Source organism: Mytilus galloprovincialis, chromosome 2 (assembly GCF_965363235.1).
Source record: "Mytilus galloprovincialis chromosome 2, xbMytGall1.hap1.1, whole genome shotgun sequence".
Classification (NCBI taxonomy): Eukaryota; Metazoa; Mollusca; class Bivalvia; order Mytilida; family Mytilidae; genus Mytilus; species Mytilus galloprovincialis.
The window spans coordinates 79,018,957-79,043,931 of NC_134839.1; the positions used below are offsets into that span (position 1 = coordinate 79,018,957).

The 24,975-nt window shown below is 30.9% G+C and overlaps 1 protein-coding gene across 1 annotated transcript; it reads right to left on the minus strand.

Annotated features, from left to right (window-relative positions):
- Positions 1-955: 955 nt before the first annotated feature.
- On the minus strand, positions 956-23,931 carry LOC143064487 (uncharacterized). Its single transcript, XM_076237343.1, has 4 exons — positions 23,770-23,931; positions 21,440-21,641; positions 11,077-11,464; positions 956-1,734 (listed from the first exon to the last, which is right to left on the minus strand). The coding sequence occupies exons 2-4, from the start codon at positions 21,530-21,532 to the stop codon at positions 1,682-1,684; spliced, it is 534 nt and encodes a 177-aa protein (XP_076093458.1). The 5' UTR covers positions 21,533-21,641; positions 23,770-23,931; the 3' UTR covers positions 956-1,681.
- Positions 23,932-24,975: the final 1,044 nt, after the last annotated feature.

A 24,975-nucleotide genomic window follows, 5' to 3' on the forward strand; every position in this document is an offset into this window, starting at 1 on the left:
AGGCACTTTTTCTTTTTGTCTTTTTGCAGGTTCTGAATGAATTCTGCTTCATACTAGAACAAAACCAAATCGTCAGTAGGGTTGCACAATTAGTACAAATAGGAATACCGTCTGTCTGTTTAAATATCAATCTCAACAAATATGGTGCCGAACAAAAAGCCTAGCATCTTGATAATATCATCTTCAGTATATATTCTGATAGAATCAGCATGCACGCATTTCAACTGTATCGTCAAATGTAAGAAGACCGCAAGCGATAGGAATTATGGTGTCACTGCTGGTGGAGTTTTTATTCCCCGATGGTATCAGCAGCCCAGTTGTCAGCACCTCTGAGTTGACATGAGTTATCGTTGATAGGGTCATAGTTATAAATAAACTGTTTACAAAACTTTGCTTTTTTGAAAAACTAAGGCTTTTTACCCCAGGAATAGATTACCTGAGCAGGATTTGGCAAAACTTTTAGGAATGTTTGGTCCTCAATGCTCTTCAACTTCGTACTTTATTAAGCATTTTATTTTTTTTATTCGAATGTCACTGATTAGTCTTTTGTAGACGAAACGCGCGTCTGGCGTAAATACAAAATTTCAATCCTGGTATCTATGATGAGTTCATTTATCGTTTTCAGTTTTTTGTATCAATTTAAATATATGTGTTATCACTGCATATGCATTTGAATCTCTGACGATGTCACTTACTGTGGATTTGAGTTTCATGAATTCAGAATACAGGCTTATTCGAGTTCAACATTCAGGCACGACATGTAAACTGTTGATCTTACAGAAGTGTACCCAGTCAAAAAAAGTGCTACATGAAGGTAACTTGGAATTATTATAAAGCAAAAAATATAATACTTGACGCAAGTAATCTGGAGGAAACAACAACAAAAACCCTAATAGCTGATCGACATAAACCGATTTAATTACAGGGATCACATGGCTTTTAAATACACAGTTAATGCAAGTTAATTCAATTAATTTTATTTGTATTGAATGACAAGAAATAAGTGTAAGAACATTGATAAAAGGCTCACTTGTTTAAGATAAATATAAATAAGTATTGCCTTCTGTATTTATTTTTGTTGTATATCAGTACATTTTGTTCAGCGACATTCGCAAATTATCTTAACTAGTAGTCAGTAATAAGTCAAAATGGCGATATTTACAGGAGATGAATTTAATATTTACATATGCCAAGGGTTGTCTGAAGATTCTAAACTCTAAGGCTGAAAAAAGTTAAACATGTTTTTCTCTCATGAAATCAAAGACTACTGGCATTCAAACGTTCCAAATAAATGCACGACCGGCTTATGTTCAAGCAAATTTTAGTTTCTGTCAGACAATTATTGTCAAATATCAAACATTCATTTTTCAGTTTGTGATCTTCTTATCTTCCAGACAAAACTTTTACATTTGTCAGACTAGATGTTAGACAGAAATTTCAAACTCAAGAAGACTGGCATTTAAAGTGTAGACGCCAAACAACTCTTAAATACTTGCATTATTTGTATGATATGTAGTTAATAAAAAATGTTAAAGGAAAATAGGGAATAAATGTAATTTATTATTATAAATATGTCATTTTAGCTGAAATGGGTAAAAATCGTAACAAGAATGTTTCTTTATAAAGAATTGTATTAATTCAGGTCTGTTTGATCACTATCCTGAATCATGTCTATTCTTTATCATCCTCGGAGTGCATGGAATCGGTAGTGTTGTCTCTTATCCATCATCAAATCTGTAAAATAAATATCAAAATGAATTAAACTTACTGTTACATTAAAATAAGAATAACCGTAAACATTTTGAAAATTCAATTTAGATATAATGTAGTCTAGCAGATCTAAATTTGAAATGGATGAATAGAAAAGAAAACCAAGGACATGAAATATCAAATACAAAGTATTTGTAAAGACAATATGTCATCTCAGGACATCACAAACTCAGCATATTAGTAATAACTGATTTGAGCCCTCATAGATATTGCATTAATTTGAATAATTATAGAGCAAGCTTTGTGTTTCTTTAATTGTTAAGAAACACAGCTGCTATCATTCTTTAGAGTAGATACGATTCGACAATCTAAAGAAAATTTCCCGTTAGTACATTTTATTATTTTAAACAAACGTGTTTTATAGTCTCTCATAAATCTTTATAAAGTGGCGCTAGCTGTTAACTTATGTTTACTATACTGTATATGTTATATATATATTCACTAATATTCAAACGAAGCAAGGATGCCTTCTATTATATTATCTATTACAAACAAAATTTGAAAGCAAAGCTTCATTTTGAAAAAAAAAAAAAAAACTTATATGTTTCCAATTAATCGCATAGGAAAGACTCTTGTTCTGTTACCTTGATCTTATATACCCAGTAAAGGATACTCCCTAACTTGGGTTTTCCATGCATCCTGTCTGTATTACTAATTAATTACTTAGTGTTATTTCCCCAGGAGGAAAATTCCAGTTAAGTTACCGTTACTTAACACGAAAAGCGATACATCCAATAATTGGTCTCATTCTAATACGGTAATAATAATTAACGTTTGTCTAACTTTACTTCAGAGGTTTCGTATGGCAACATTTAATTTCTTAATTAATAGACCATTTGCAGAATACCTATGGGAAATTGTGCAAAATACCTGCTCCTAAAATAGCATGCCGACATCTCCTCTATAAACGTTAGTTCTGTAGTAAATACAGAAAACATTAAGTAAACATATGTCAACACGGAAAGGAAATGAATTTACATGAAATTACAATTAAAAAAATAATATTGATGATCAAGACTATTTAAATTTTAAATTGTCTTGTTTCATTGGATAATAAATCAACAGGAGGCAGTCTTGTGTGAAAATGTTAAGTATCCTAAGATAACAAACCATCCCGTATGTAGCGAGTACCATGAACGGAGTTACATCGATTTCCCACGGACAGTATGTTCAATTTTCAAAATAGAATATAAAAGCATTCAAAGGGTAAACACGCAATGGTTTCTTTATGTAATGTAATGGAAGGAAATGCATTTTTTTTCGATCGACAGGAATCCATTTTTATCCTTAATTATGTCACCCGATCGACAATGTCGGGTGACATATTGCTTTTCCTCTGTTTCTTTTTCCCTAATTTTATTATTTTTCTTCCACCTAATTTTGTCCGCCCGCTTTCTGGGAACCAAAGGAACCAATCTAAATGATAGTTCACTATAACAAGGAACCCTGAATTTCGAGTTGCAGTGCAACTTTGGAACTAAAAAATGGCTGCCGTTACCATGGAAACAGAACAAATGTGAAAAAATCCATTTTTTTTGGTTTTAATTAATTATTTGGATATTCTTAAACTCAGAATCATTATATTTTGATACAATGTAGGTGCCCACTATATACTGGTTTTGGAGGATTTTGGCAATCATTGGAACTACTATGTTGCCATAAAAACTACACCAAAAATTTCAAAAATATTAAAATGCTCCAAATTTAACGAAACTTTACAGTAACGATGAGCAACATTGGTAGATGTGGAATTTGGCGTTAGAATTTCAAAAATGTCTGCCGTTACCATGGAAACAATGCAAAACAGGTCAAAATGGTTCAAAAACCTTAAAGTGGCATTTACTTTCTTAAAATGGTAGGTCAAATTCATTGAAACTTTGATGTTATGGTCCCTCCCATGTACCAATGTGGTATATGCCATTAGCTTTTGGGAATAGTCTCTGTTGCCATAGGAACCATCAAAAATTTCTAAAATTTCTAAATGCTCAAAATTTTATGAAACTTTATATGATTGTAGACTGGCAAGTCTCGATGAGACTTTTGACGATGGAATTTCCAAAAAGGCCACCGTTGTCATGGAAACTGCAAAAATGTCAAAAATTTTCAAAATGCTTTGAACTTAATGAAACTTGATATTATTGTTAACTGGCATGTATAGATGAGACTTATGACTTTGAAAATTTCAAAATGGCTGCCGTTGCCATGGAAACGACAGAAATGAAGTTTGTTTTAAAATGTTCTAAATGAACTAAAAATTTTACAGAAAGATGTATAGCCATGTATATTTGTGCATTCAATTTTAAACATTTTTTTAAATTGCTGCCGCTTAGTGGCAATAATGGGAAGGGTGACATCCGCTATTGCTTGCAATGGCAATTCTAGTTTTAGTTTATTCTTCTTCAAGTAGTTCAGAAGACAAAAAAGAGGGACGAAAGATACCGTCAAACTCATAAATCGAAAATAAACTGACAACGCCATGGCTAAAAATGAAAAGGACAAACAGACAAACAATTGCACACATGACACGACATAGAAAACTAAAGAATAAACAACACGAACCCCACCAAAACCTAGGTGATCTCAGGTGCTCCGGAAGGGTGAGCAGATATTCAATTCTCTATTATATAAACCCCATAAAGAATCTCATATCTGTAAGTTTCTAGAGAAATAGTCCTGCAAATACTTTCCTGTACTATTCGTATGATACTATGATAATGAAATTAGATGTAGTGATCTAAAAATGGGGTCTTCTTCTTTTTATATAAGTTGGATCGTAATTTCATACAATGTACTGTGGTCTAAAAACCACGACAAATGACGAACCAAAAACTACATTCCCTTGTTTCTCCTAAGAGTATCGGTATGAAAAATTGTGATAACGTCAGTGATTTTTTACGGTGCAATGTTAACTAATATATTCTCAATGAAATCAAGAAATTTATGAATTATTTTTTTCGATGAAAAGATGTCAATTTCAGAAAGCATTTCTATATATCTTACAAAATTTAAAAAAAAAGATTTTTTGCATCTTATTTGATTTGAGGTGAGCTAATTTCATTTTAAAAGATTTTGGTAAAGTTTGAAAGCAGTTCATTAGCTGTTGTGTGAAATTTTTTACTTGTTCTCCTTCGAAACAATAATGGAACGAAATATGGACTCTACGTCAATACAACAATATAGCAAAAACAAACCACACAAAAATAAATCTTAAAGTCAACAAACAGTCTTCAACAAACAAACAATTGTCTATACAGTATGCCAAGGAGAGGTGTGAATAAATTTAACCGATACTTTTAACAGAAAATTCCTTAAATGTATGTTTCAGTGATATACAATAATCGACCTTTCTAACTAATGTACAATACCGTGTATTAAATGTATTTACTTGTTTGCAATTATGAATTAGCATTTCAAAGTCTTTCATGTCGCTAATAAGCAACTTAAGTGTTCAGTTGTTTATCCTTATTAAGTAATGAAATACGATTGATGGCTACAATTGGAGAATAAAAGATTAACTTTGGATAAGCTACTCCTTCGATGGACACAAAAGGAAAAAAGACTGTCAAACAAGACAGAATGAATTGACGAACGTTGTGAACTCTTTCTCAGGATCTAAACTTGAATGTCACGTTAATAAACATTTCAATGAGTTAAATCGTTAAATATATTGGGCGTGAACATCGGCTGTTGATGTAGCGTAATCTTAATGTTGATTTCTGATTCCCGGAAAACTGTTCGGAATGTATAATCACTCTTGCATTGTAAAGAGATAACTCGAAGATCAAACAGTGATTGTCATCAAACGATCCCAGAGAGGTGTCGACTTGTTTAATGCAAATGGTATATACTTATTGTAGAGTCGTGGGAGAACAGGAATTACAATCACAATAAAATGTTCATGTATAGGTGCAAATATCAATTTTCTTTGATTTACTTTACATCTGTAAAACACGGAATTTTATTTAATATTGCTTGTTTTTACAAGTCATTTAAATCATTTGACTTTTTATTATGAGTTTAGCCACACCTGAGATCAATATTTCAAACAGCAGCAACACTACTGATTAACAATAAAACGAAATAAAACGGACAATAAATTGAACAAACAACCAAAGGAGTAATATGATTATTAAAATGCAATTGCGTGTTTCAATATTGTTCAGTGCGCGATTTATAAAAAAACAAATGTGAATAATTATTTAACTACATCACTTTTCTGTTACTGATATTAAAATTTAAATACATTTTGTATAAACTCCGATACAAAAGTAAAATTTACGCTGGAAAATTCTTGCGTTTTAGTAAGTACACGGTCTACTTATTTGTTTTCTCTATTTTAGATTCTTTGAAGTTGACTCCGTTTCCATACTTGAAACTCAATATACTTTTGTGGTCGATTTCTAACGACGAAAACTAGTTTTATCAATTTTTGACCCACAATGAATGTCACTTAATCTATTTCCTTTCTTCATTTTAGAAATTATATTATTCATTTTGATAAAAGTTGATATTTTAGTTGATCTCATAAATAATTAAAAAGTTTGATATGATTGCCAATGAACCGCTAACAATCTGTGTCCAAATAACGTCGAGTAACTATGGACCACCAAGCGGACTTCAATAAGGAGCGAAACCCATACCGTATGGTCGTCTATGAAAGACACCGACATGCCAAAATGTGAAACAAGTTTAATACTTTGATCTTGAAGACTATCGGTACTTTTTCTTGGGTAAGAATATCCATCGTCTTTTTTTTTTTTTTTGTCATTATATGGACAAAATATATATAAAAAAAAGGTATATACAAAATGTATGTGTGTGTGTGTTTGTGGTCTTAATGTCTTTACAGATCAATATAACTTGAACATTGTTTTTATCCAGCGTCACTTCATTTATATAGTTACTGTATGGTAACGTGTTTGAATTGCGTTTGTTATATATCATATAATATGCGTGTTCAAAGATCTGAGGCTGGTCTTTGTTCAGCAGATCCCCTTTCTATGCATTCTGAACTGAATGAGAGGAAATTCCTATTGACGAACACGATAAGAAAAAGATCAATTATACTGATGCGAACTATTATTTTTGAGGATAACGTGATCATTAAATTGTTAAAATATCTGGTTAATTAAGAAATTTAACAAGAACTTTTATGGTAGGAAGGAAATGAGCTTCAACGTATAGAGTTGACATGAAACTATGAGCACACAGTTCTTCCTTTCTAAAGTAAGGCTCCTTTCAATGATTTTGATAATTATCAATTTTCAGTAATTTGCTATATATATATATATATATATATAGAAAAAAATCGACAAACAAATTTAACTGACTAAAGTGCATAGGGAACTTGAGTGTGCATAGTAACATTACAATATATATAACATGTGGTGTGAGTGCCGATTAGACAACTGTCCATCCACGTCACAATGTGTTAAAGTACAGCCTTTAACACGGAGCTTTGACTCGTACATATCAGCAAGCTATAAAATCACATAAATAACTAGTGTAAAACCATTTATACAGGAAAAGCAACGGTCTACTCTATATAAAATAAATATGGTAATAATACAGGAAACACCTAAAATTTCTCTTTTGTTCCTTTTGTTTTTTTGTGTGTGAAATGATAGCATTAAACGCTACTTGTAGCCTTGTTTTTTTTTAGTTGATATGATTTTTAATGATACCATTACCAGTAGTTAGAAACTTATAGCTTGATAGCGTCTGTGCAGAGAACGTACCGCACATTTAAGAAATAATTGATGCAAGCTATACGTTATTGTAGTTTTAACATTGGTAGACATTATATTCGTTATTATGTTTGCCCGAGCGATAGTGAAGGCTAAAATAACACGAATATAATGCCTACCCATGTTAAAACTACAATAAAGTAAACAGCTGGCACTGTGATTTTTCAGAGGCAGGAGTTTTTGAACAGCCAGCACGAACGGTTGTCGTATCTAGGTCAAATATTTCAATTTCGGAATGCAACACATTTACAGTCGTAATAAATGAATAAGTAACATCATGTGCATCATTTAAGAGTTTGAAGTGTTTTAAGTTAATGAAATAAATTAAATGCATGCCAATTTGATAAAAATAAATTATTCTGCAGTAGTCGATATACGCATGTGCCAAAAAAAATATTGGATTTAGAGCATAGGTTTATTCAAAAAGCGAAAGAAGCACGTCATATTAGAATCTCTCATAAAGAACTTTATTAATTTACGCATCTTTTCTTTGAATTAGCCCAACAATTATGAACTGTTAAGCTGTGAAAATTTTACGGAATAAAATAACTTTCAAAATCAAAGGAACAATATTCTAATGAAATTCAAAACCTTTCAAAATAAATTATACGCCTATTTCTCATCAGTTCAAATCTATTTTATAACTAATCGTTGCTTAACTACTTTATTTTTTTCATTTATTCATAATAATTCTTCCCACTACTTGAACTGAAACATAACAGGTACGTTCATTCAAATGTTCTCTTGCGTCTTGTTATTAAAGAAGGAATTATTAGAAAATAATGTTTTTCGTAGTCAGCTTAGCTTGACAAATAGTTTCATACTTTTGTGGTAAAGATATATAATTCCATATCATTAGCTGCCTTTAGACTTAACAGTGGGATTCAACTTCACTTATCCAATTATATAAAATTATCTGACGCCATTTGAGAAAACTGCGAAAATCTGAATGGTTGAAATTTTCCTCTTCATTGTCTGTCACTTTGTAATATTTCGCGTCACAAAGTGCGGACGGAAAACGACAACGGCGTTAATTTTCCTCTCAGATCGAACCTCCCTGAAGACACTGGTGTCATACAAACGTCCATAATGCGCTTTACATTGACAAAGTTTCTTTAATCAGTAGTAATATCCATTTGTGAAGGGTTTAATTTGTATTGCAACAAATGGAGAAAGCCATTAATTCCTAATAGGAGATGATAGAAACTGTCTTTAACAAAAATATCGACATCAGTTGGAGATATGACTCTTACTCTATTTGTGGATTTACAGGTCGATCTTAAAGCTTCTCACGACGACATCTTTATTTTATTCTTCGTCACTGTAGATTACGATCCCATCCTTCAAGACGTAATCTTTATTTTATTCAAAGTCTGTTGTAGAGCAAAGGTTGTGTCTTTAGACAAATCTATTTTTTACTTCTTGGCTATTTGTTGATTAAATGTGGTTATATCACTTTCACAAATAGATCTTTATATTATTGTTCTTGATTAAAACGGAATGAAACGTAGGTATTGCGATAGACAGTTTCATCTTGAGGTCATTTTTCATTTGTGTATCTCATACTTAATATCTTTCTGTCATTGTGATGTTGATAACGATATTGGACCCATGTGAATGGATGTAAAGCTTTTAGCATTTGTCACTTTTAACGTTGATAAGAATCAGTTATTTCTATAAACCAGGTTGATAAATCGTAAATAAAAGATAACCACGATTTATTATGTAACAATTATAATAGATCATTTCATACGAGGAAACTGGTCTTTTTCAAAAATCGTCGCCAAAATAAGTACATGTCTGTTTAGTTCACACATCATTGTAAATATAACGGAATTTGATGAGACTGTCTTCAAAGTAAGAGGTTTAGCGCTATAAAACCAGGTTTAATCCACCATTTTCTACATTTGAAAATGCCTGTACCAAGTCAGGAATATGACAGTTCTTGTCCATTCGTTTTTGATGTGTTTTGTTATTTGATTTTTTGCCCTGTGGTTATGGACTTTCTGACTAGATTTTCCTCTAAGTTCAGTATTTTTGTGATTTACTTTTTGCTTATCTTTGACCTGGAGTAATCAGCAAATTGCATTTAAAATTGGGAAGGTACGTATGACTATAAATTCATTTATCTGTTTCTGCTAGAAGACATCAGTACAAATTAAAACAATAACTAACAGAGATTCTCAGATATTGTCACAGGCATCACCAAAGGGATTTGTAAGAGAAATTGATGAACAAAATGAACAAAGCAAAACGTATCAAAACAAAAGTACGTGAAGACCTTTGCATTTTAAATATGCATAGCTCTATTAGCTTGAATTACTCTCACGCATAAACATATGGAAACATATTGTACATTCCTTAGTTATGCACTATTCTGTTTATTCCTTTTTGCATGTCAGACTTACACTCACAAGTCGCACCGACGTAAGACTTTAATCATACATAAGTTGGAAATCACTAATTTTGCATTTAACCTGTTTGGTAGGATATCGGCGAATTCGGCAATAAATAGATCCAAAATTTGACAATACTTAAACGCATTGTGCAGTATTAAACTTGCAGAGAGGTTATAATTTTGTACCATGTAGAACAGCAATAAAAGGTGTGTTCCGAATGGCTTTTCTTGTGAGTCAGCGTTGTGTAGCAAACTCCCTCTCGAGACTTTTTTGTTAATTCTAACGTTTCTTATGGACTTATACCCAAATGTCCTTTTATTTTTTTGAAAATGTCCGTTGATTCTTTAATCTTTTATAAGCATTTTAGTCATTTTATATTAATGTATTTAAAAGGTATAAAATAAAACTTTTGTTATTTTTAAATTTACAATAAAAAAGGTAAAACTATCATGCTGTACATGACATTCATGGTTTACATCCCATGCAACGCCGGTCTTTGCTAATATATCTCTACAAACGAATGTATTTGCCACATATGAATTGAAATAAACACTAGATATAAATTTAATGCATCCGTAGCCCTTATCTGGATATACCTTGATTTAGAACGTCCAAACTAAAAAATGGGAAGCCAATGATGTATAAATACTGGAAACCTCAGGAGCTATATGACAAAAAGAACTTATTTGTTTTCTCGTTTGAATTGTTTTACATTGTCTTATCGGGGCCTTTTATAGCTGACTATGCGGTATGGGCTTTGCTCATTGTTGAAGGCCGTACGGTGACCTATAGTTGTTAATGTCTGTGTCATTTTGGTCTTTTGTGGATAGTTGTCTCATTGGCAATCATACCACATCTTCTTTTTTATATTGTATACGGGAATTGGATCCTATAAATTTATCTGTATCAAAATACCTTTCAAAAGAGTGGCAAAAGATACGAGAGGAACATTTAAACTCACAGATAAAAATGAAATGACAACGCAATGGCTAAAAAAGAAAAAGACAAACATAAAAAACAATACATGTAGTACACAAGGCACACACAAGAAATCTAATTAAGACCAAGCAATACAAACCCAACCAAAAACTGGGGGTGATCTCAGGTGCTCCGGAACGGTAAACAGATTGCAACTTATTACTATTTTATGTATTACTTACCTCTAGCTTTAGCATTAGACATCTTCATTGAGTGGCCTATTACTCTTCTTATAAGTGATTCATATCGTGGATCTGGTAAAGTAAGTAGAGAAATCATTCTTTTGTCTCGGGACTGCAGGGAACTTGAAGGGATATCCCCAATGCTTTCTTCGTTGAAAAGATCGCTATCACCAGAACTAATGTATTCACCTTTTGGAATTCTTTTACCACGCAGGGCAAAATAAGGACTTTGTCGTAACTGCCTTGGGAAAAGTGAAGTACGACCTTTATACGGTACCGACAGAAGTGAATTTTGACTTTCAATGTCATTTAAAGTCCTGTAATTAGTCCGTTTAGATCTCCCGTCGGCTATAATATCAAGATCATCTATTCTACCACTATCTTCTCCCTGTAAATAAATAAATGGATAACTTATGATTCAGAAGGCTTAGCGTTAATTTAACTAATGTCTAACGAAAAGATTACTTACTCTTGCGAGAAGTGAATTAACAGAATTCAAAAGTAGAGCAACAATATTTGCATACTGGAATAGGGTTGCTTATAAGGAAAGACGGATTGCCTCCCTTCTTTCAAATGTTGTACAAAACTAATACAGTTTACGCCCTCTACTTTTCTCCTTAAAAACTTGGAACCATCAGCATGACATTTGATTTGCAAAATGATTCGTTGTTGCATATCTGGTTTAATTTCCGTTCTCTCTATAACAGAACGTTCCGACACAACAGTGGTTATATATAGTCAACTTGATTATCTAGTCTACATCTTAAATTTTAATACTCAAAAATCAAATTGAAAAATTGGACAAAACTGTAAAAAGAAAAGCATGGCTTTAAGTATTACAGCATACAGCAAGAAAAACATGCTTCCTCATGTGTTCCCAGATGGGGAAACGGCAAATGTGAGAAATACTGGCTTTTTTATGTTTTCCAAACTGGAATAGATTTATGTATTCCAATATTGAGTAAATATACAATGCAATTATTTTACGATGCATCAATCGTTGCGCAAAACCCCTAAAAGATGTCATGAAAGAAAGTTTTGTTGAGGACATTTCAATATGAATGCACAAAACATGGTCCATTTTAATAGAAGGATGAATAATTATCAAATGCTCCCTATATATATGTGATTACATGATATATATACTGTTATTTCTCATTATTTTCTATTACATAAAAGCGACCTAAACGATTTAAAATAAATATATTTACTCCCTCTATCTATCTATATTTCTATTTTGATACTTTTTATATAAAAATATCAATACAAAAAGAATAGTTTAATAAATTGATATAAACTTTTCTTGTTTTATAAAGAGTTTCGAGTGTAAAAATTAAACTGTTATATTTTAAAAAGAGTTCATGGTATTTGATAAATTCTAGTAATTTCGAAATTGAAGTGGAGTCTAAACATTATCCATTTAGATCTATTCAGATATTCAGATATATTGGTATCATAAACTTAGACTACCACTTTAAGTTAGAAATAACCCAATACCTACTAAATTAAAGGGAAATTATCAACTTATTTAAGCATTAACAAATCAAACATACTTCAGAAGCTTCAAACATATTCTGGATTAAACTATAAAAATGTCAATGAAATCTATTTATTTTAGATATTTTTGTAAAACCCAGTCAGCTAATGTGCATTTTCATACGAGTACTTTACAATTTTAGCGTTAATAAAACACCACTCTTTTCACAAATATACACTCATTTTTACATCAGCATGTATTATGATGAGCAATGTTTAAATACGGAACAAAAGCAATATTACATCCTTGCTTTCATATTATTAACAGAATAAAGGAAGAACAATGCAATTGTGTGTTGAAAACAGGATTTTAAAGAAAACGGTAAATTAGTAGGCAGCACAAAAGTACCCTTACACCCACTTAATCGAGGTAATCACATACAATTGAAGTATTCATCAAAATTAATTTTACACTTTTAGAAAAAAGAATAAGAACAGAGAACAGCAGACAGAAAAGTGATATTGCACGGTTATATCAGTTGATATACTTCTTTTAGTTCGCTATATCTTCGTAACTATCGCATACAAAGGACATTATTGTATTTAGTATTATTTATACATATATTACACTCCTCTACTTTTCATTTCGAGTGTTTCTGGTTCAGATAAAACATAAATATGCATTGAACATGGAAGATGCATCCGATTTTTGTTGATTTTACATTGATGAATACTTTGTAGATACAAGTAATACTTCTGGTAAGCTGTGAGACTATCATCCAAATGGTATTAAAAATGTGGGTTAGATTCAATTTTCACATTCAAGTACTATTTATATATGTAAGAACGAGTTTTCCCAACCAAACGAGGGTAAAATTATATACACACAAACAGTATAAAGTAAACACACAGATATTATTTTAATGCTTATATTCTGCCATTATTTGATTATTGTTGCAATATATGGGGAAGCTGTTGTGAAAGTGGAATAAATAAACTTAATAAGTTATTAAAGAAATCTGCTAGGGTTATAGTAGAAGCTGACATAATGACATCATCCAGTTTATTGTTTAATAGTTTACGCTGGTTAAATGTGGAAAACGCATTCAATACCAAAAGGCAATACTTGTATTTAAATCATTAAATGGTATGGTTCCTAACTATTTACAAGAAAATTTTCATTTTACTGATAATCAAAATTATAACTTACGTTCAGCTAATGAAAAACTATTAAATCTTCCAAAACCAAAAACAAATTTTTTAAAGAAAACATTAACATATTCAGGTTCTCAAATATGGAACAGTTTACCAAATGAAATAAAAATGAGTAATACACTTGTATCTTTTAAAACAAAATGTTACAAATTTTTCATCAATTGTGCAAATTAATATGCTTTTTCATTATTATTTAAATACAATTGTATATTGTGTATAATATAACTTTATAATACTCTATGTACTTATAAATATGTTATTATTATTTTGAGGACTCTCAGGAAGATTAGTTTTAACTAATGGGATCATCCTCTTGAAATAAAGATTATTTATTTATTTATTTTATTTATTATGCAAAACATGTTTAACCGCGTCTTATTCATCTTGGAAAACATAACGTCGAGAATAAAACGGAAACCACTGGCACAATATAACAAATAAAGACATCTAGAAGTCAATACGTGCTAAACAAAAGAATAAAGTATTTGAATTCATTATACAGAATCCCTATATGCACTTGTCAAACCCTAAAGCAAGGCAAAATCATCAAACACAATCAAGAATACTGTGATTTTATAGACTGGTCAAATTATAAACTGCTCCGAGTCTAGATATGTTGATACGTTTAACAAACATATTCAAAACATATTTTTTGAGAAAAAGGAATATAAAATCTTTATTCCTGTAATTGGGGGCTCGTCAAAATGACTAAATCTCCTAACATTAAGATGACCACTGGTCTATCGATGCATGCATCCTAACGAGTGGATTACATGTCACGAGCAAACGCCATATTGAATATTACCCCAAGCTTAATTCAGAAAATACAAATGAAAATAAAAATTAGATTTCAAAAATGAACATGTCTGTTTAAGTGTTTCATGAGTGTTTCTCGTTTCTGGTTTTTATAAAGATTACACCGTTATGTTTTTCCCGTTTGAATGGTTTTACACTAGTAATTTTTGGGGCCCTTTATACCGTTATGTTTTTCCCGTTTGAATGGTTTTACACTAGTAATTTTTGGGGCCCTTTATACCATTATGTTTTTCACGTTTGAATGGTTTTACACTAGTAATTTTTGGGGCCCTTTATAGCTTGCTGTTCGGTGTGAGCTAAGGCTCCGTGTTGAAGGCCGTATCTTGACCTATAACGGTGTACTTTTGTAGATTGTTACTTGGATGGAGTCTCATTGGCACCCATACCACATCCTCCTTTATCTATAAGAAAACTGATATAAACCAGTCCAAATCCAAAAACAAATCATGATAGCTTCGTAAACACACCAGTGTATCTTTCCATGGAGTTGTATTTATGAAGTAAGTAGGGAGTATATTTTTCTGGATTTTTAAGTCACCGTTTCAGGTCACTAGTTTTACTCAGTTTATTCATTCGCTTCTTAACATTAAGTAACAATTACAATATAATGGAATTATACTGCCTCGTATTCAAACACATTAACGCGTCAATGCATGGTCACATATACATTCACTATTTTCAATACATATTTCATTTTGATTTTCGAATTAGTTTACTATAATCCACTCAAGTAAATTTTTACGTTTTAAATTCGTTGACGTAAGTCTCTTGTGGTTGATGCACATATGTACAAGGAAACAAGACATAGAAAATCGAACGAAATAGAATGTTATTCACTGCAGTGATTTTATTATTTGTTTTTATTCTTCGTCATCTAAGGCACATTGAATTCCAATTAAAATGTCTGTAAAACATTTTTTCTAGCAAGCTGGCTAATATGAAGAGTTTAGTAAGATTAGACAAAAAAGGATTTCTTTAAATGAATCAGAAATAACGCACTTCAAAGTAAAAATAATTAAGTTTTCGACCACAATACATTATTATGTCCATTAACTAAAATTTGAAAATAGAAACTTCTTAGAAATATAGTCATGCTTTAAGTTGTATAAAATAAGGAAAAATTATATAAAAAGCCAATAAAGGACTTAAAGACATGTTTTTGTGGTCTTTGCACCGGATTTCCCTCTAAGAAACAAAACAAACTAAGCAAGAGCACGTAGCATGACGATTAATGACTCATCTACGGTAGATCTATATCGGCGAGCATCTACAGACATGAAATTTTCTTATTTTTTCCCATTTTTCAAACGTAATTTCTAAACAAGACCCGTCATTCTACTCCCAAAATATATCTTAATGAATTAGGACAAAAACTATTATGTTTTCCAATAATAGTCACGTATAAATAACAGTAACTGTCGTTTTTCACGGAAACCTGGTCATCGACCACAATATCAATTAGGGTACATAGCTAAAAATTAAAGTAATTTGACATTTCCGGGATATTTTAGTCATTTTTGTTGATTCTTCAGTTAGATAATCCGAACTAAGCAACAGTAGAGTCATCTATAGAAAAGATTATCTTTAAAAAAAAGCAACAGTAGGGTCATCTATAGAAAAGATTATCTTAAAAAAAACACACATTACAGAAGACGACAGACTATCGAATTCATGTTATGTCAGACGCTCACATGACCTTAGAAGGCTAAGAAAAAAAGTGATACATAATGGTTGGTTGATGTTAAATAAAGTATTATGGAAATGCATTTGCAGTTAAAACAAGTTTGAAAATACCAAGAGTTTAAATCAGCAAATCCATAAAAGACACACAATTTCGTATGTCACAACAAAAGAAAAGAACAATAGACTGATTTATGAAATGCTGCTTTTCAGTAATAACTATGAGTTGAAGAGTACATCACGAAGAAGAAAAAAATCGAAATAAGTACAGCTAACGTTATGAGAGACACAGAAAATAGTGATTAAATATTTAGTCATGACAGAAAAAGAACATTTAAATATTCATATATTTGAAATACTATTTCAGCAACAGTAATTTATTATAAATATTCTTCTACAAAACACATCATTGTCCATATCATGGAATTGTATGCAACTATCATATAAGTGAGAGGTTTAGCTAGATATAAAACTAGGTTTAATCTTCCATGTTTTACTTAAGAAAATGCTTGACCAAGTCATGCATAGGACAGTTGTTCATCCGTTTTGTGTATTTGAGCTTTTGATTTTGCATTTGAAAAGGAATTTTCCGTTTTGAATTTTCCTCAGAGTTCAGTATTTTTGTGATTCCCCCCCCCCCCTCCCCAATTGATCACAATGCAATAGCATTGTCACATGTATATTAAAATACTTATCTTTTCCTCTGCTACTCGTTATTGCATAATTCAGAACGCAACAAGACACTTATTTGCCGTGCTGTCAAAATAAACAATTTGACTTCCTTTTTTTGGTTGATAACTAAATTATTTGTGTATTTAGAGTGGTCTTTTTAATTCTATTTCAGTTTTCCCTTAGCCTGCATGTTATTAACCAGAAAAGATATTTTAAAGTTAAACGCATAACAACCAGTGATGATTGTGAACTATTTCGAAGCCTCTCAAACGAAGTCTTTCAAAGAAATTTCCATAACTACATACCCCTATGGACTCACTCCTACATATTTATAATTTTTTTCTTAAAAATGTCAAAATAAAACGTAGGATTATATAGGTACGGGGATCTCAAACATTTTCAAAACATGTGTACATTCTAAAATTCCGGGGTGTTGGGATCACCATTTGGGCTCATCGTATATCATTCAACTCATCATCTTGGTTGACGACAATAATATATAGTTTTTGCTGTGAGATCTCAAACTAACTAAAGATAACTTTAACATTTTAAATGGCAGTGCTTAGATACAATCCATGTAACCATTCAATCCATAAAATGTTTAGACGTTTAATTTTAGGTATGCCTGCATGACCAAAACGAAGTCCAACCAGAGTCTCCTCAAATCGACACCAACTATGAATAGTTCATAGATTTAAACAAATTTATGTTTTTTTTTTGTGATAGTTTTTCGCTATACTATTTATTGTAAATAAATTCACGAAAAATCCTCTTAGTGCTAATTGGATAAAATTTTAAAAATAGAAAAGCAAAATAGAAAAATAAACTTTTATTCCTTTATCACATTCACACTACTTCAGCACTGACACAATCTAAATAACATTTATTTAGTTATTGAATTGTGGATAAGAAACCATTATGATTAGTCGATTGACGACAACCGTCCTAGGTTGATCCGAAATCCTACTTAAGTTCCAATTAAAAAAGTTTCACTTTCAATTGGATTTATAACGGAAAAATCGAAAAAAAAAAAAAAAAATACTTTGGTTCTCTAGAAGGGCGTTTCAAGATTTACTTTTGGGACGCTTACACTGGAAAGTCTGCGAGCGAAGGACGTATAACTAGTTGAACACTTTATGACCTATATGCTAAGACTCTATATACATGGACAGTATATCTGAACAAGAATATGAATATAACCAAACAAAAAATCGTCGTTCAGTAACCTTCTGTCATTTTCATATACGTTTTAGCTAATGAAATAATATTCCGTGTACTTTTACTCAATATCTTTCTTTAATTAAAAAAAATGATGAATAACGTAAAATATGACGGGACATTGGGTATATAATATTTAGCATTTGATAAAACTTCTGAAAGAATTTGGTGTGGTATAACACAATGAAATAATTATAGAGTTGAATTAGTAGCTTTATGAGACAAATGTCTTATATGAATAATTTATGATATCAATACAATGTAGATTCGTTTATATCTAAGTCTCTCTATTATAGATGCATATTGATTCAAAGAATCGTAACAGGTCAACAGTAATATCATAGCGTCTTTAAACTGTCGTGAATGCCGTACAATTTACCTATTTACAACAACAAGCGTCTTTAAACTGTCGAGAATGCCGTACCATTTACCTATTTACAACACGATCATGCATATTTAGGACGAAAACACGTTTTCTGTAAAGCAATTGAAATAGTCAGAAAATTTGGTCGACCTGAAAAAGGGCAAGAAATCATCAATTGTCGTTAGTTTTTGCACTGACATACTATGAAGCGTTTAACTTCGATAAAGAATCCCCATTTTGATTGGACGTGGCTGCGTATTTGCAAATCCCACACAACCAAAAGAAGACCATAATTCTATAATCCACTAAAACATTGTGTTCCTTCAAAATCACAAAGCCTTATAATTAAGTGTCTGTTGGGTTCATTTCAGCTTACTTTTTAATCGTCTTGTTGTAGATGCCGTAGATGTTATACAGGTCAGCGTACGGTCTTCAACAGTAAGCAATACCAATACCTTTTATTATACTTTACGTTAAAATGTCATATTTTGATTGACTTATACGAGGGTGTCAATTAACTCTATCACATGGCTGAGCGGGTGGCATTTTTTTTAATGTTGCCCACTTGTCATTCATAAGGACTTATCACGATCTTTTCAAGAAATGATATCAGGATATGGTGTTTTAGTTGTTAGTTGCTATAGTCAGATGAGAAGCCATCACTCAACAAGGTTCAATTTTAGAAAAAAAAACATGTCCACGGGTCTGCGTATCAGTCCTCTCCGCTTGCCTAAGGCGATGACGTAGACTTTTTTACGAACAAATGCTAACTTGAAACACTATTCTGTGATTCAACTATCTTGTTTACATAAACTAAATTATCCTAAATGAAAGGCCAGGCTTACTGCTTCGAAAATGATTGGACGTTATCCTCTTATCCTCAGCCTTGTTACATTTGGATACTTATGAGTTAAATTGCTGCTATTATTTTTTTTTGTCAAAATGATGCGGATGCTTGAGCATCCAACCATGCATGCAAGCTACTCCACTGGTCTGATAGTGTGATAATTTTCTTTCTAAATCTGAGTATTTGTCTTTATAATTACACATTGCTAAGTGGTGGCGATGCTTTTACAATTTTCTGTATAAAACATGAAATTCGAGTGTTGGCGTTAGTTACCGACTGCATATCATAAATAGAGAATATATATAGCTTTTCAATATCACACCCTAATCAACCCGAGGCACCATTATAATCCCCAAAACTCTCAGGTTTCTAGGGATTACATTGTTAAGAGGGTTGATTTGGTGATATTAAAAAAGGCAACATCATAAACATTCAATTATATACTTCAAACAGATTGGTTTTTTTTCTGTTGAATTTGATATCGATATCACAACAGAAGGCTTAAACAGAACGAATCAATGCCATTTATTGTATTACACATAAAATTAACTACTTCTCAGTATATAATCAAGGTTTTAGCCATCATTTACTATCCAACTTATCATTGGGTTTTACTATAATAGTATGTAGCAATTTGTCAAGTAGATAAATTAGAGTTGTCTATATAAAAAGTAAAATCACTAAAATACTGAACTTGGAGGAAAATTCAAAACGGGGAGTCCCTAATCAAATGGCAAAATCAAAAAGCTCAAACACATCAAACTGGCGAATGGACAACAACTGTCACACCAGGATATATATATATATATATATATACATGTAATTGTATGAAGATTTTTTATATTACATATATGTGCAACGACAACAGTCGTGATCACAAACATATTTATTATGTTTTAATTATTGCTAAAAAATAAACTGAAAATTGCTCGTATTGCATCATTTGTTCTTCTTGTATAGGTTCATCATACGTTTTACTTTTTGTTCTTTTTAGTTTTATCTGTTCTTCAATGTTTGAATTGGGTTTTGGATTTCAAATATTTTGGCTTCGATACACACTTAAGGGATAATAAATGGTGAAGTGAAATTGGTACCATGTATGTTACACATCACAAAGAAATTAGATCTGACTACTGGGGAGATAACATTTCTAATTATCGTTAATTTACAGTCCTCTTTACTTTTGAACTATTAAATTTAAAGTAATATATCTTTTAATTTCAAAAATGCTAAAAAATGCTACATTAATTTCGGTGCTTTGTGTATTTAATTATTGTTATGATACTTGTTTTGTGCCTAATACCGATCTATTGAGTTAAGTTAATTGCAACTGATTTTTACAGTCTGTAATTTTGTTGTGTTGTTTCACCACTGTCCCAGGCAAGGGGAGGATTAACACATTATGTATGTGTCTGTCCAAAATTAGGACCCTTTATTTCAGTGGTTGCCGTTGTTTCGAGTCTGTCATATTTGTTTATTTTGTAAATTGTTTTGTTACAAATTAGACCATTAGTTTTCTAATTTGAATACTTTCGCATTTTTCATGTCGGGACTGTCTATAACGAACTATGCGGTAAGTATTTTTTTCTCTCAATATTAAAAGCCGAACGGTTGCCCATAATTGCTTATATTCAATTCATTTGGAACTCTGGTGGATAGCTGTCTTGTTGACAAACATGCTTATTTTTATATAGACAAAGCTGAAATTTTGAGGAAAAACACAGTAAGAGTGAAATGTAAAAGCCCATATGAAATTTTGCACATTTTACCTAGGTATATAACTTGATACAATTAGTCCAAAAAGTCTACCTGTTTTTTATATCATGACTATTAATAAAAGCTTTAGAAGTACATTCGTAAAGTCTTCCGGTTGTTAAATCATTTGAGTTCACAGTGGAATCTGAAAAAAAAACTTTTACATAGAAACAAAAATGACATATTTTCTTTAAGTATCTGTTATTATACTCCCTTAATTGTGTATCAATTATTTGTATGTATCATAATCTTATTAATCTAAATTGTGTGAATATATGTACTATACATATATAAATTATATAAGTATTACGTGTACTTACCTGATCGGATGAAAACAGATCTTTTGATGATACTTGACAAACAAGAACTATGATGAATGTCAATAGTAAAGTACACGTGTCCTTTATTTGCATTATAATTCCACAGGCAGAACAAATATACAACAGAATCAACCAAAATACGATGACGTTTGTTACACACACCAACAATTTATTCTGCTAAGCTTTCTTCTCATAAATAACACTGTTAAGAAAGAAAAAAATGATTAAATTCAGTATGAAAATGGGGAAAGTGTCCAAGAGACAACACCACTACCTAAGAGCAGAAAACAGACGAAGGCCACCAATGACAACACATACTTTGAAAATTAAATTAAAGCATTACAAAATATCATGCTTTTTTCATTTTAGATGAAGTTAAATAATTTCAATTCTATATATACTCTACATATAAATAATTGAAGGACTTTTGCCTAAACATTTTTTTCATCAAGTTATTTTCAAAATTACTTGTATTTTGTCGACTTTTAAATGGCTGTAACATGTTTCCTTTACTGAAGGTAAATCGTATAAAATTTCCAAGAGAATTTGTAACACAACTGCGAAATGCTTGATCTTTTTTTTTGCACTCTAAATTAAAAATTTCATGGCGTTTTATAACTTATTTAATATGTCTCATGGGAATACCGAAAGAGTACACATATTAAAAAATAACACCAACTTATTGAAGTATTAAATAAGTGAATGTTCATCAACCGATCACAATATACCCCAGAGTAGTGCGCGTATGCTCAATATTGTAGAAAGTTTAATTTTGTTGTTGGTTTCTCTCACAATATATCTGTTTCCTATATTGATCATCTATTTATATATCATGTATGCTTATGATTGATTACGATTTAGTTTATAAATTTTCACTCAGATATGATTTAAAAAGATAGACATATTATATATTGAATTCCAAATATGGAAGATAGTATGAAATTTAATAGTTGCCATGAATATTTCCAATAATTTAAAAATGAATATCTATCACATCCTTGAAATATTAAACCCCGCTCTTATCATTGAATTGAAGGGGTTTATATAGTACTAGATGCTCGTACATATGGTGAATGTTTATTAAAAAAGACCAACAGTTTAACTTTTCTACATCATTTTTTTGTCTCTGGTTTGAATGGAAAGTCGTATTGCCAATAGCTTTAGATACAGTGTTCTCTTTTGCCTGGGAGTTCGTTAAGCCTACAGCTTTAGATTAACTGGTATCCCATTTCTAAAGTATGATTTTGCACCTGTCTTTTTTGTCTTTAATTTGTCCCGTTTATGAATCATTGTTTTCTGATCTTTTTGGATTAGAACCGACTATCGGTGGATGATACACATGGTTTATGTTGAAACGTTTAGATAAAGGACTGTAATATTTGAAAAGTAAAAATGAAGATAAAGTATTTCATATCTCCAAAAAAACATCCAATTCGCCAAATAGAAATTGTGTTGTAGCTCAATAGATTGGTAGTTTGTGTCTTAAGTCTTTTTTTTAAGGTGGTTGTTTTACCCCATTCCATGGAGACATTGTCACAATCATTTCATTCATTAGAATAAGCTCTAAATACAATTCCAATAAAACAAATTTTATACAGAACGCATTCATTACAAAAAGAAGAAAAAAAAGAGAATTTAAGGAAAAGAAATATATGATAATGCAAGCTACATCTTAATGATCTTTGAATTATTAATAAGAAATTTAAAAAGTTTTACCAGAACAGTCGATAATTTGGTAAAAGTATTTTATAGTATTAATATCAAATTCAAATCCTTCCATGAAAAAGAGTATATCGGAAACCCTACAATTTACAATCTATTGATAATTAAGTCTATAATTATAAAACACATTTAACTATTGTTCTTCATAACAAGAAACTTGTTATAATAGTTATTTGTCCACTTAGTACAATCTGTATAACTGAAAAAAAAAAATCCTACTTTTCCTACAGCCGCCTTACCTTTCTGAAACGAGATCCAGATACAAACTCAAACTATGTAATTTTCGAAAGATCAAACCACAACTTTCGACTGTTCTATAACCTAATTTAGTATGGGAAATATTATTACAAAGTAAATGTGAATTTATAATACCCACTTTATAAATTTAGAAAAAGTTTAGAAGTACTCCTCTTAAAAAAGTTTGGAAAGACAGAACCAAAATACAAGAAATGGCAATTACTTTTTATTTTCAACTCTAAAATGATGATGTACACAAATTCTATAATTTATATAATTTGAAGTGGACAAAGTGATTAAGAAAAAAGTATATATCTAAAATGTTATTTTTTTTTAGTTGTAATAATAAATATAAAATTAGAAGAATTTACCCGTTCACAGTTATCAAAATTCCATTATTGTCCTTCGAAATATTCCTATCCTCTTCTAACTCCAAAAAGTTTCTTAAATAAATTTTCAAATAATGATTATAACATATTATAGAGCCTTCATTAACAATTCGCCAACCTGTCGTGGGTTGAAAGACAAATATTGCTTTCCAATGTACTCGTTTTACAACCCGAAAACCCGATATGATTGGATAGTAATATAAGTCATAAATATTCATGATATAGGCTATCAGTGACATCAATCACCACAAATCATCGTCATGTCGATGCTTGTGAAACTGATTGATTTTTTTCTTATTCCAGTAAATGGTCTGATGTCGGAATTGGGAGTTGACAATCCTGTCGCTATCAAATCTATTCAAGTGTTTCAAATATAAATGCAGTTTTCACGAGATAATTCAATTATGCATAATAATGTAAAATTACCCAGTTATTAACTATCTTTAATACGTCTATTTATAACAATATTCTATGTATCATTATATATAATTCGCTAAACATCTTTATGAGAAACTTGTGCATGGGGGTTTGAGAGGGCGATGAAAATTTAAAAATTAAAATCGACTGAGGTCAATGACAAGAATCTTATTTCTATATCAATATCATGTATTTCATTTAAATTCATTTTTTTAGATCACATTTGTTTATTGAAATATGCATTGTATCAGCTTACTTTTGAAACACAGTACACCATTATTGAATAATTACTTAAATTTCAATGTTGCAATGAGACAGTATCTAAAAGACCTTCTAAGATTAGGTCATTTATTACTATTAAAGAAATGTATTTTTCACTTGATTTTTGATACAGGAAAAATATAACAGATCATATAACGCAAGTGTTTTACTTGGTGTAAATGTATAGATACAATTTCTGCATATTAAGGTCTGTTTTTCACTTTCTAAATACCGTTTGTAAATTAGTAAACTTACCAAAGTGTTCAATTGATAACTTCTCAATAGATGTTCTACCATACACACTTTTCAACTAATATAACTTTGAAAATGTTTGTACCATTAAGTCTAATAAGTAGTTTAAAATCGCTTTTTTCCTATTTCAAGTTTTACACTAAAAGATTAAAGCAACCGTGTTTTATTTCTGTTATTCTAGTCACGCTAAAATATGTTGCATACTATAGAATGATAGAAGAATGGCACATTCCTACTTGTATCTGACACCCATAACTA

Bases quoted from the DNA above. Each gene is read 5' to 3' on its own strand.
- LOC143064487 (XM_076237343.1), bottom strand. From the start codon at position 21,532: ATGCAAATAAAGGACACGTGTACTTTACTATTGACATTCATCATAGTT. The intron at 11,465-21,439 runs GTAAGTACACGT...ATTTATTTACAG, and splicing joins ATCTGTTTTCATCCGATCAG to GGAGAAGATAGTGGTAGAAT. The intron at 1,735-11,076 runs GTAAGTAATACA...TTTATTTTACAG, and splicing joins GTCTAATGCTAAAGCTAGAG to ATTTGATGATGGATAAGAGA.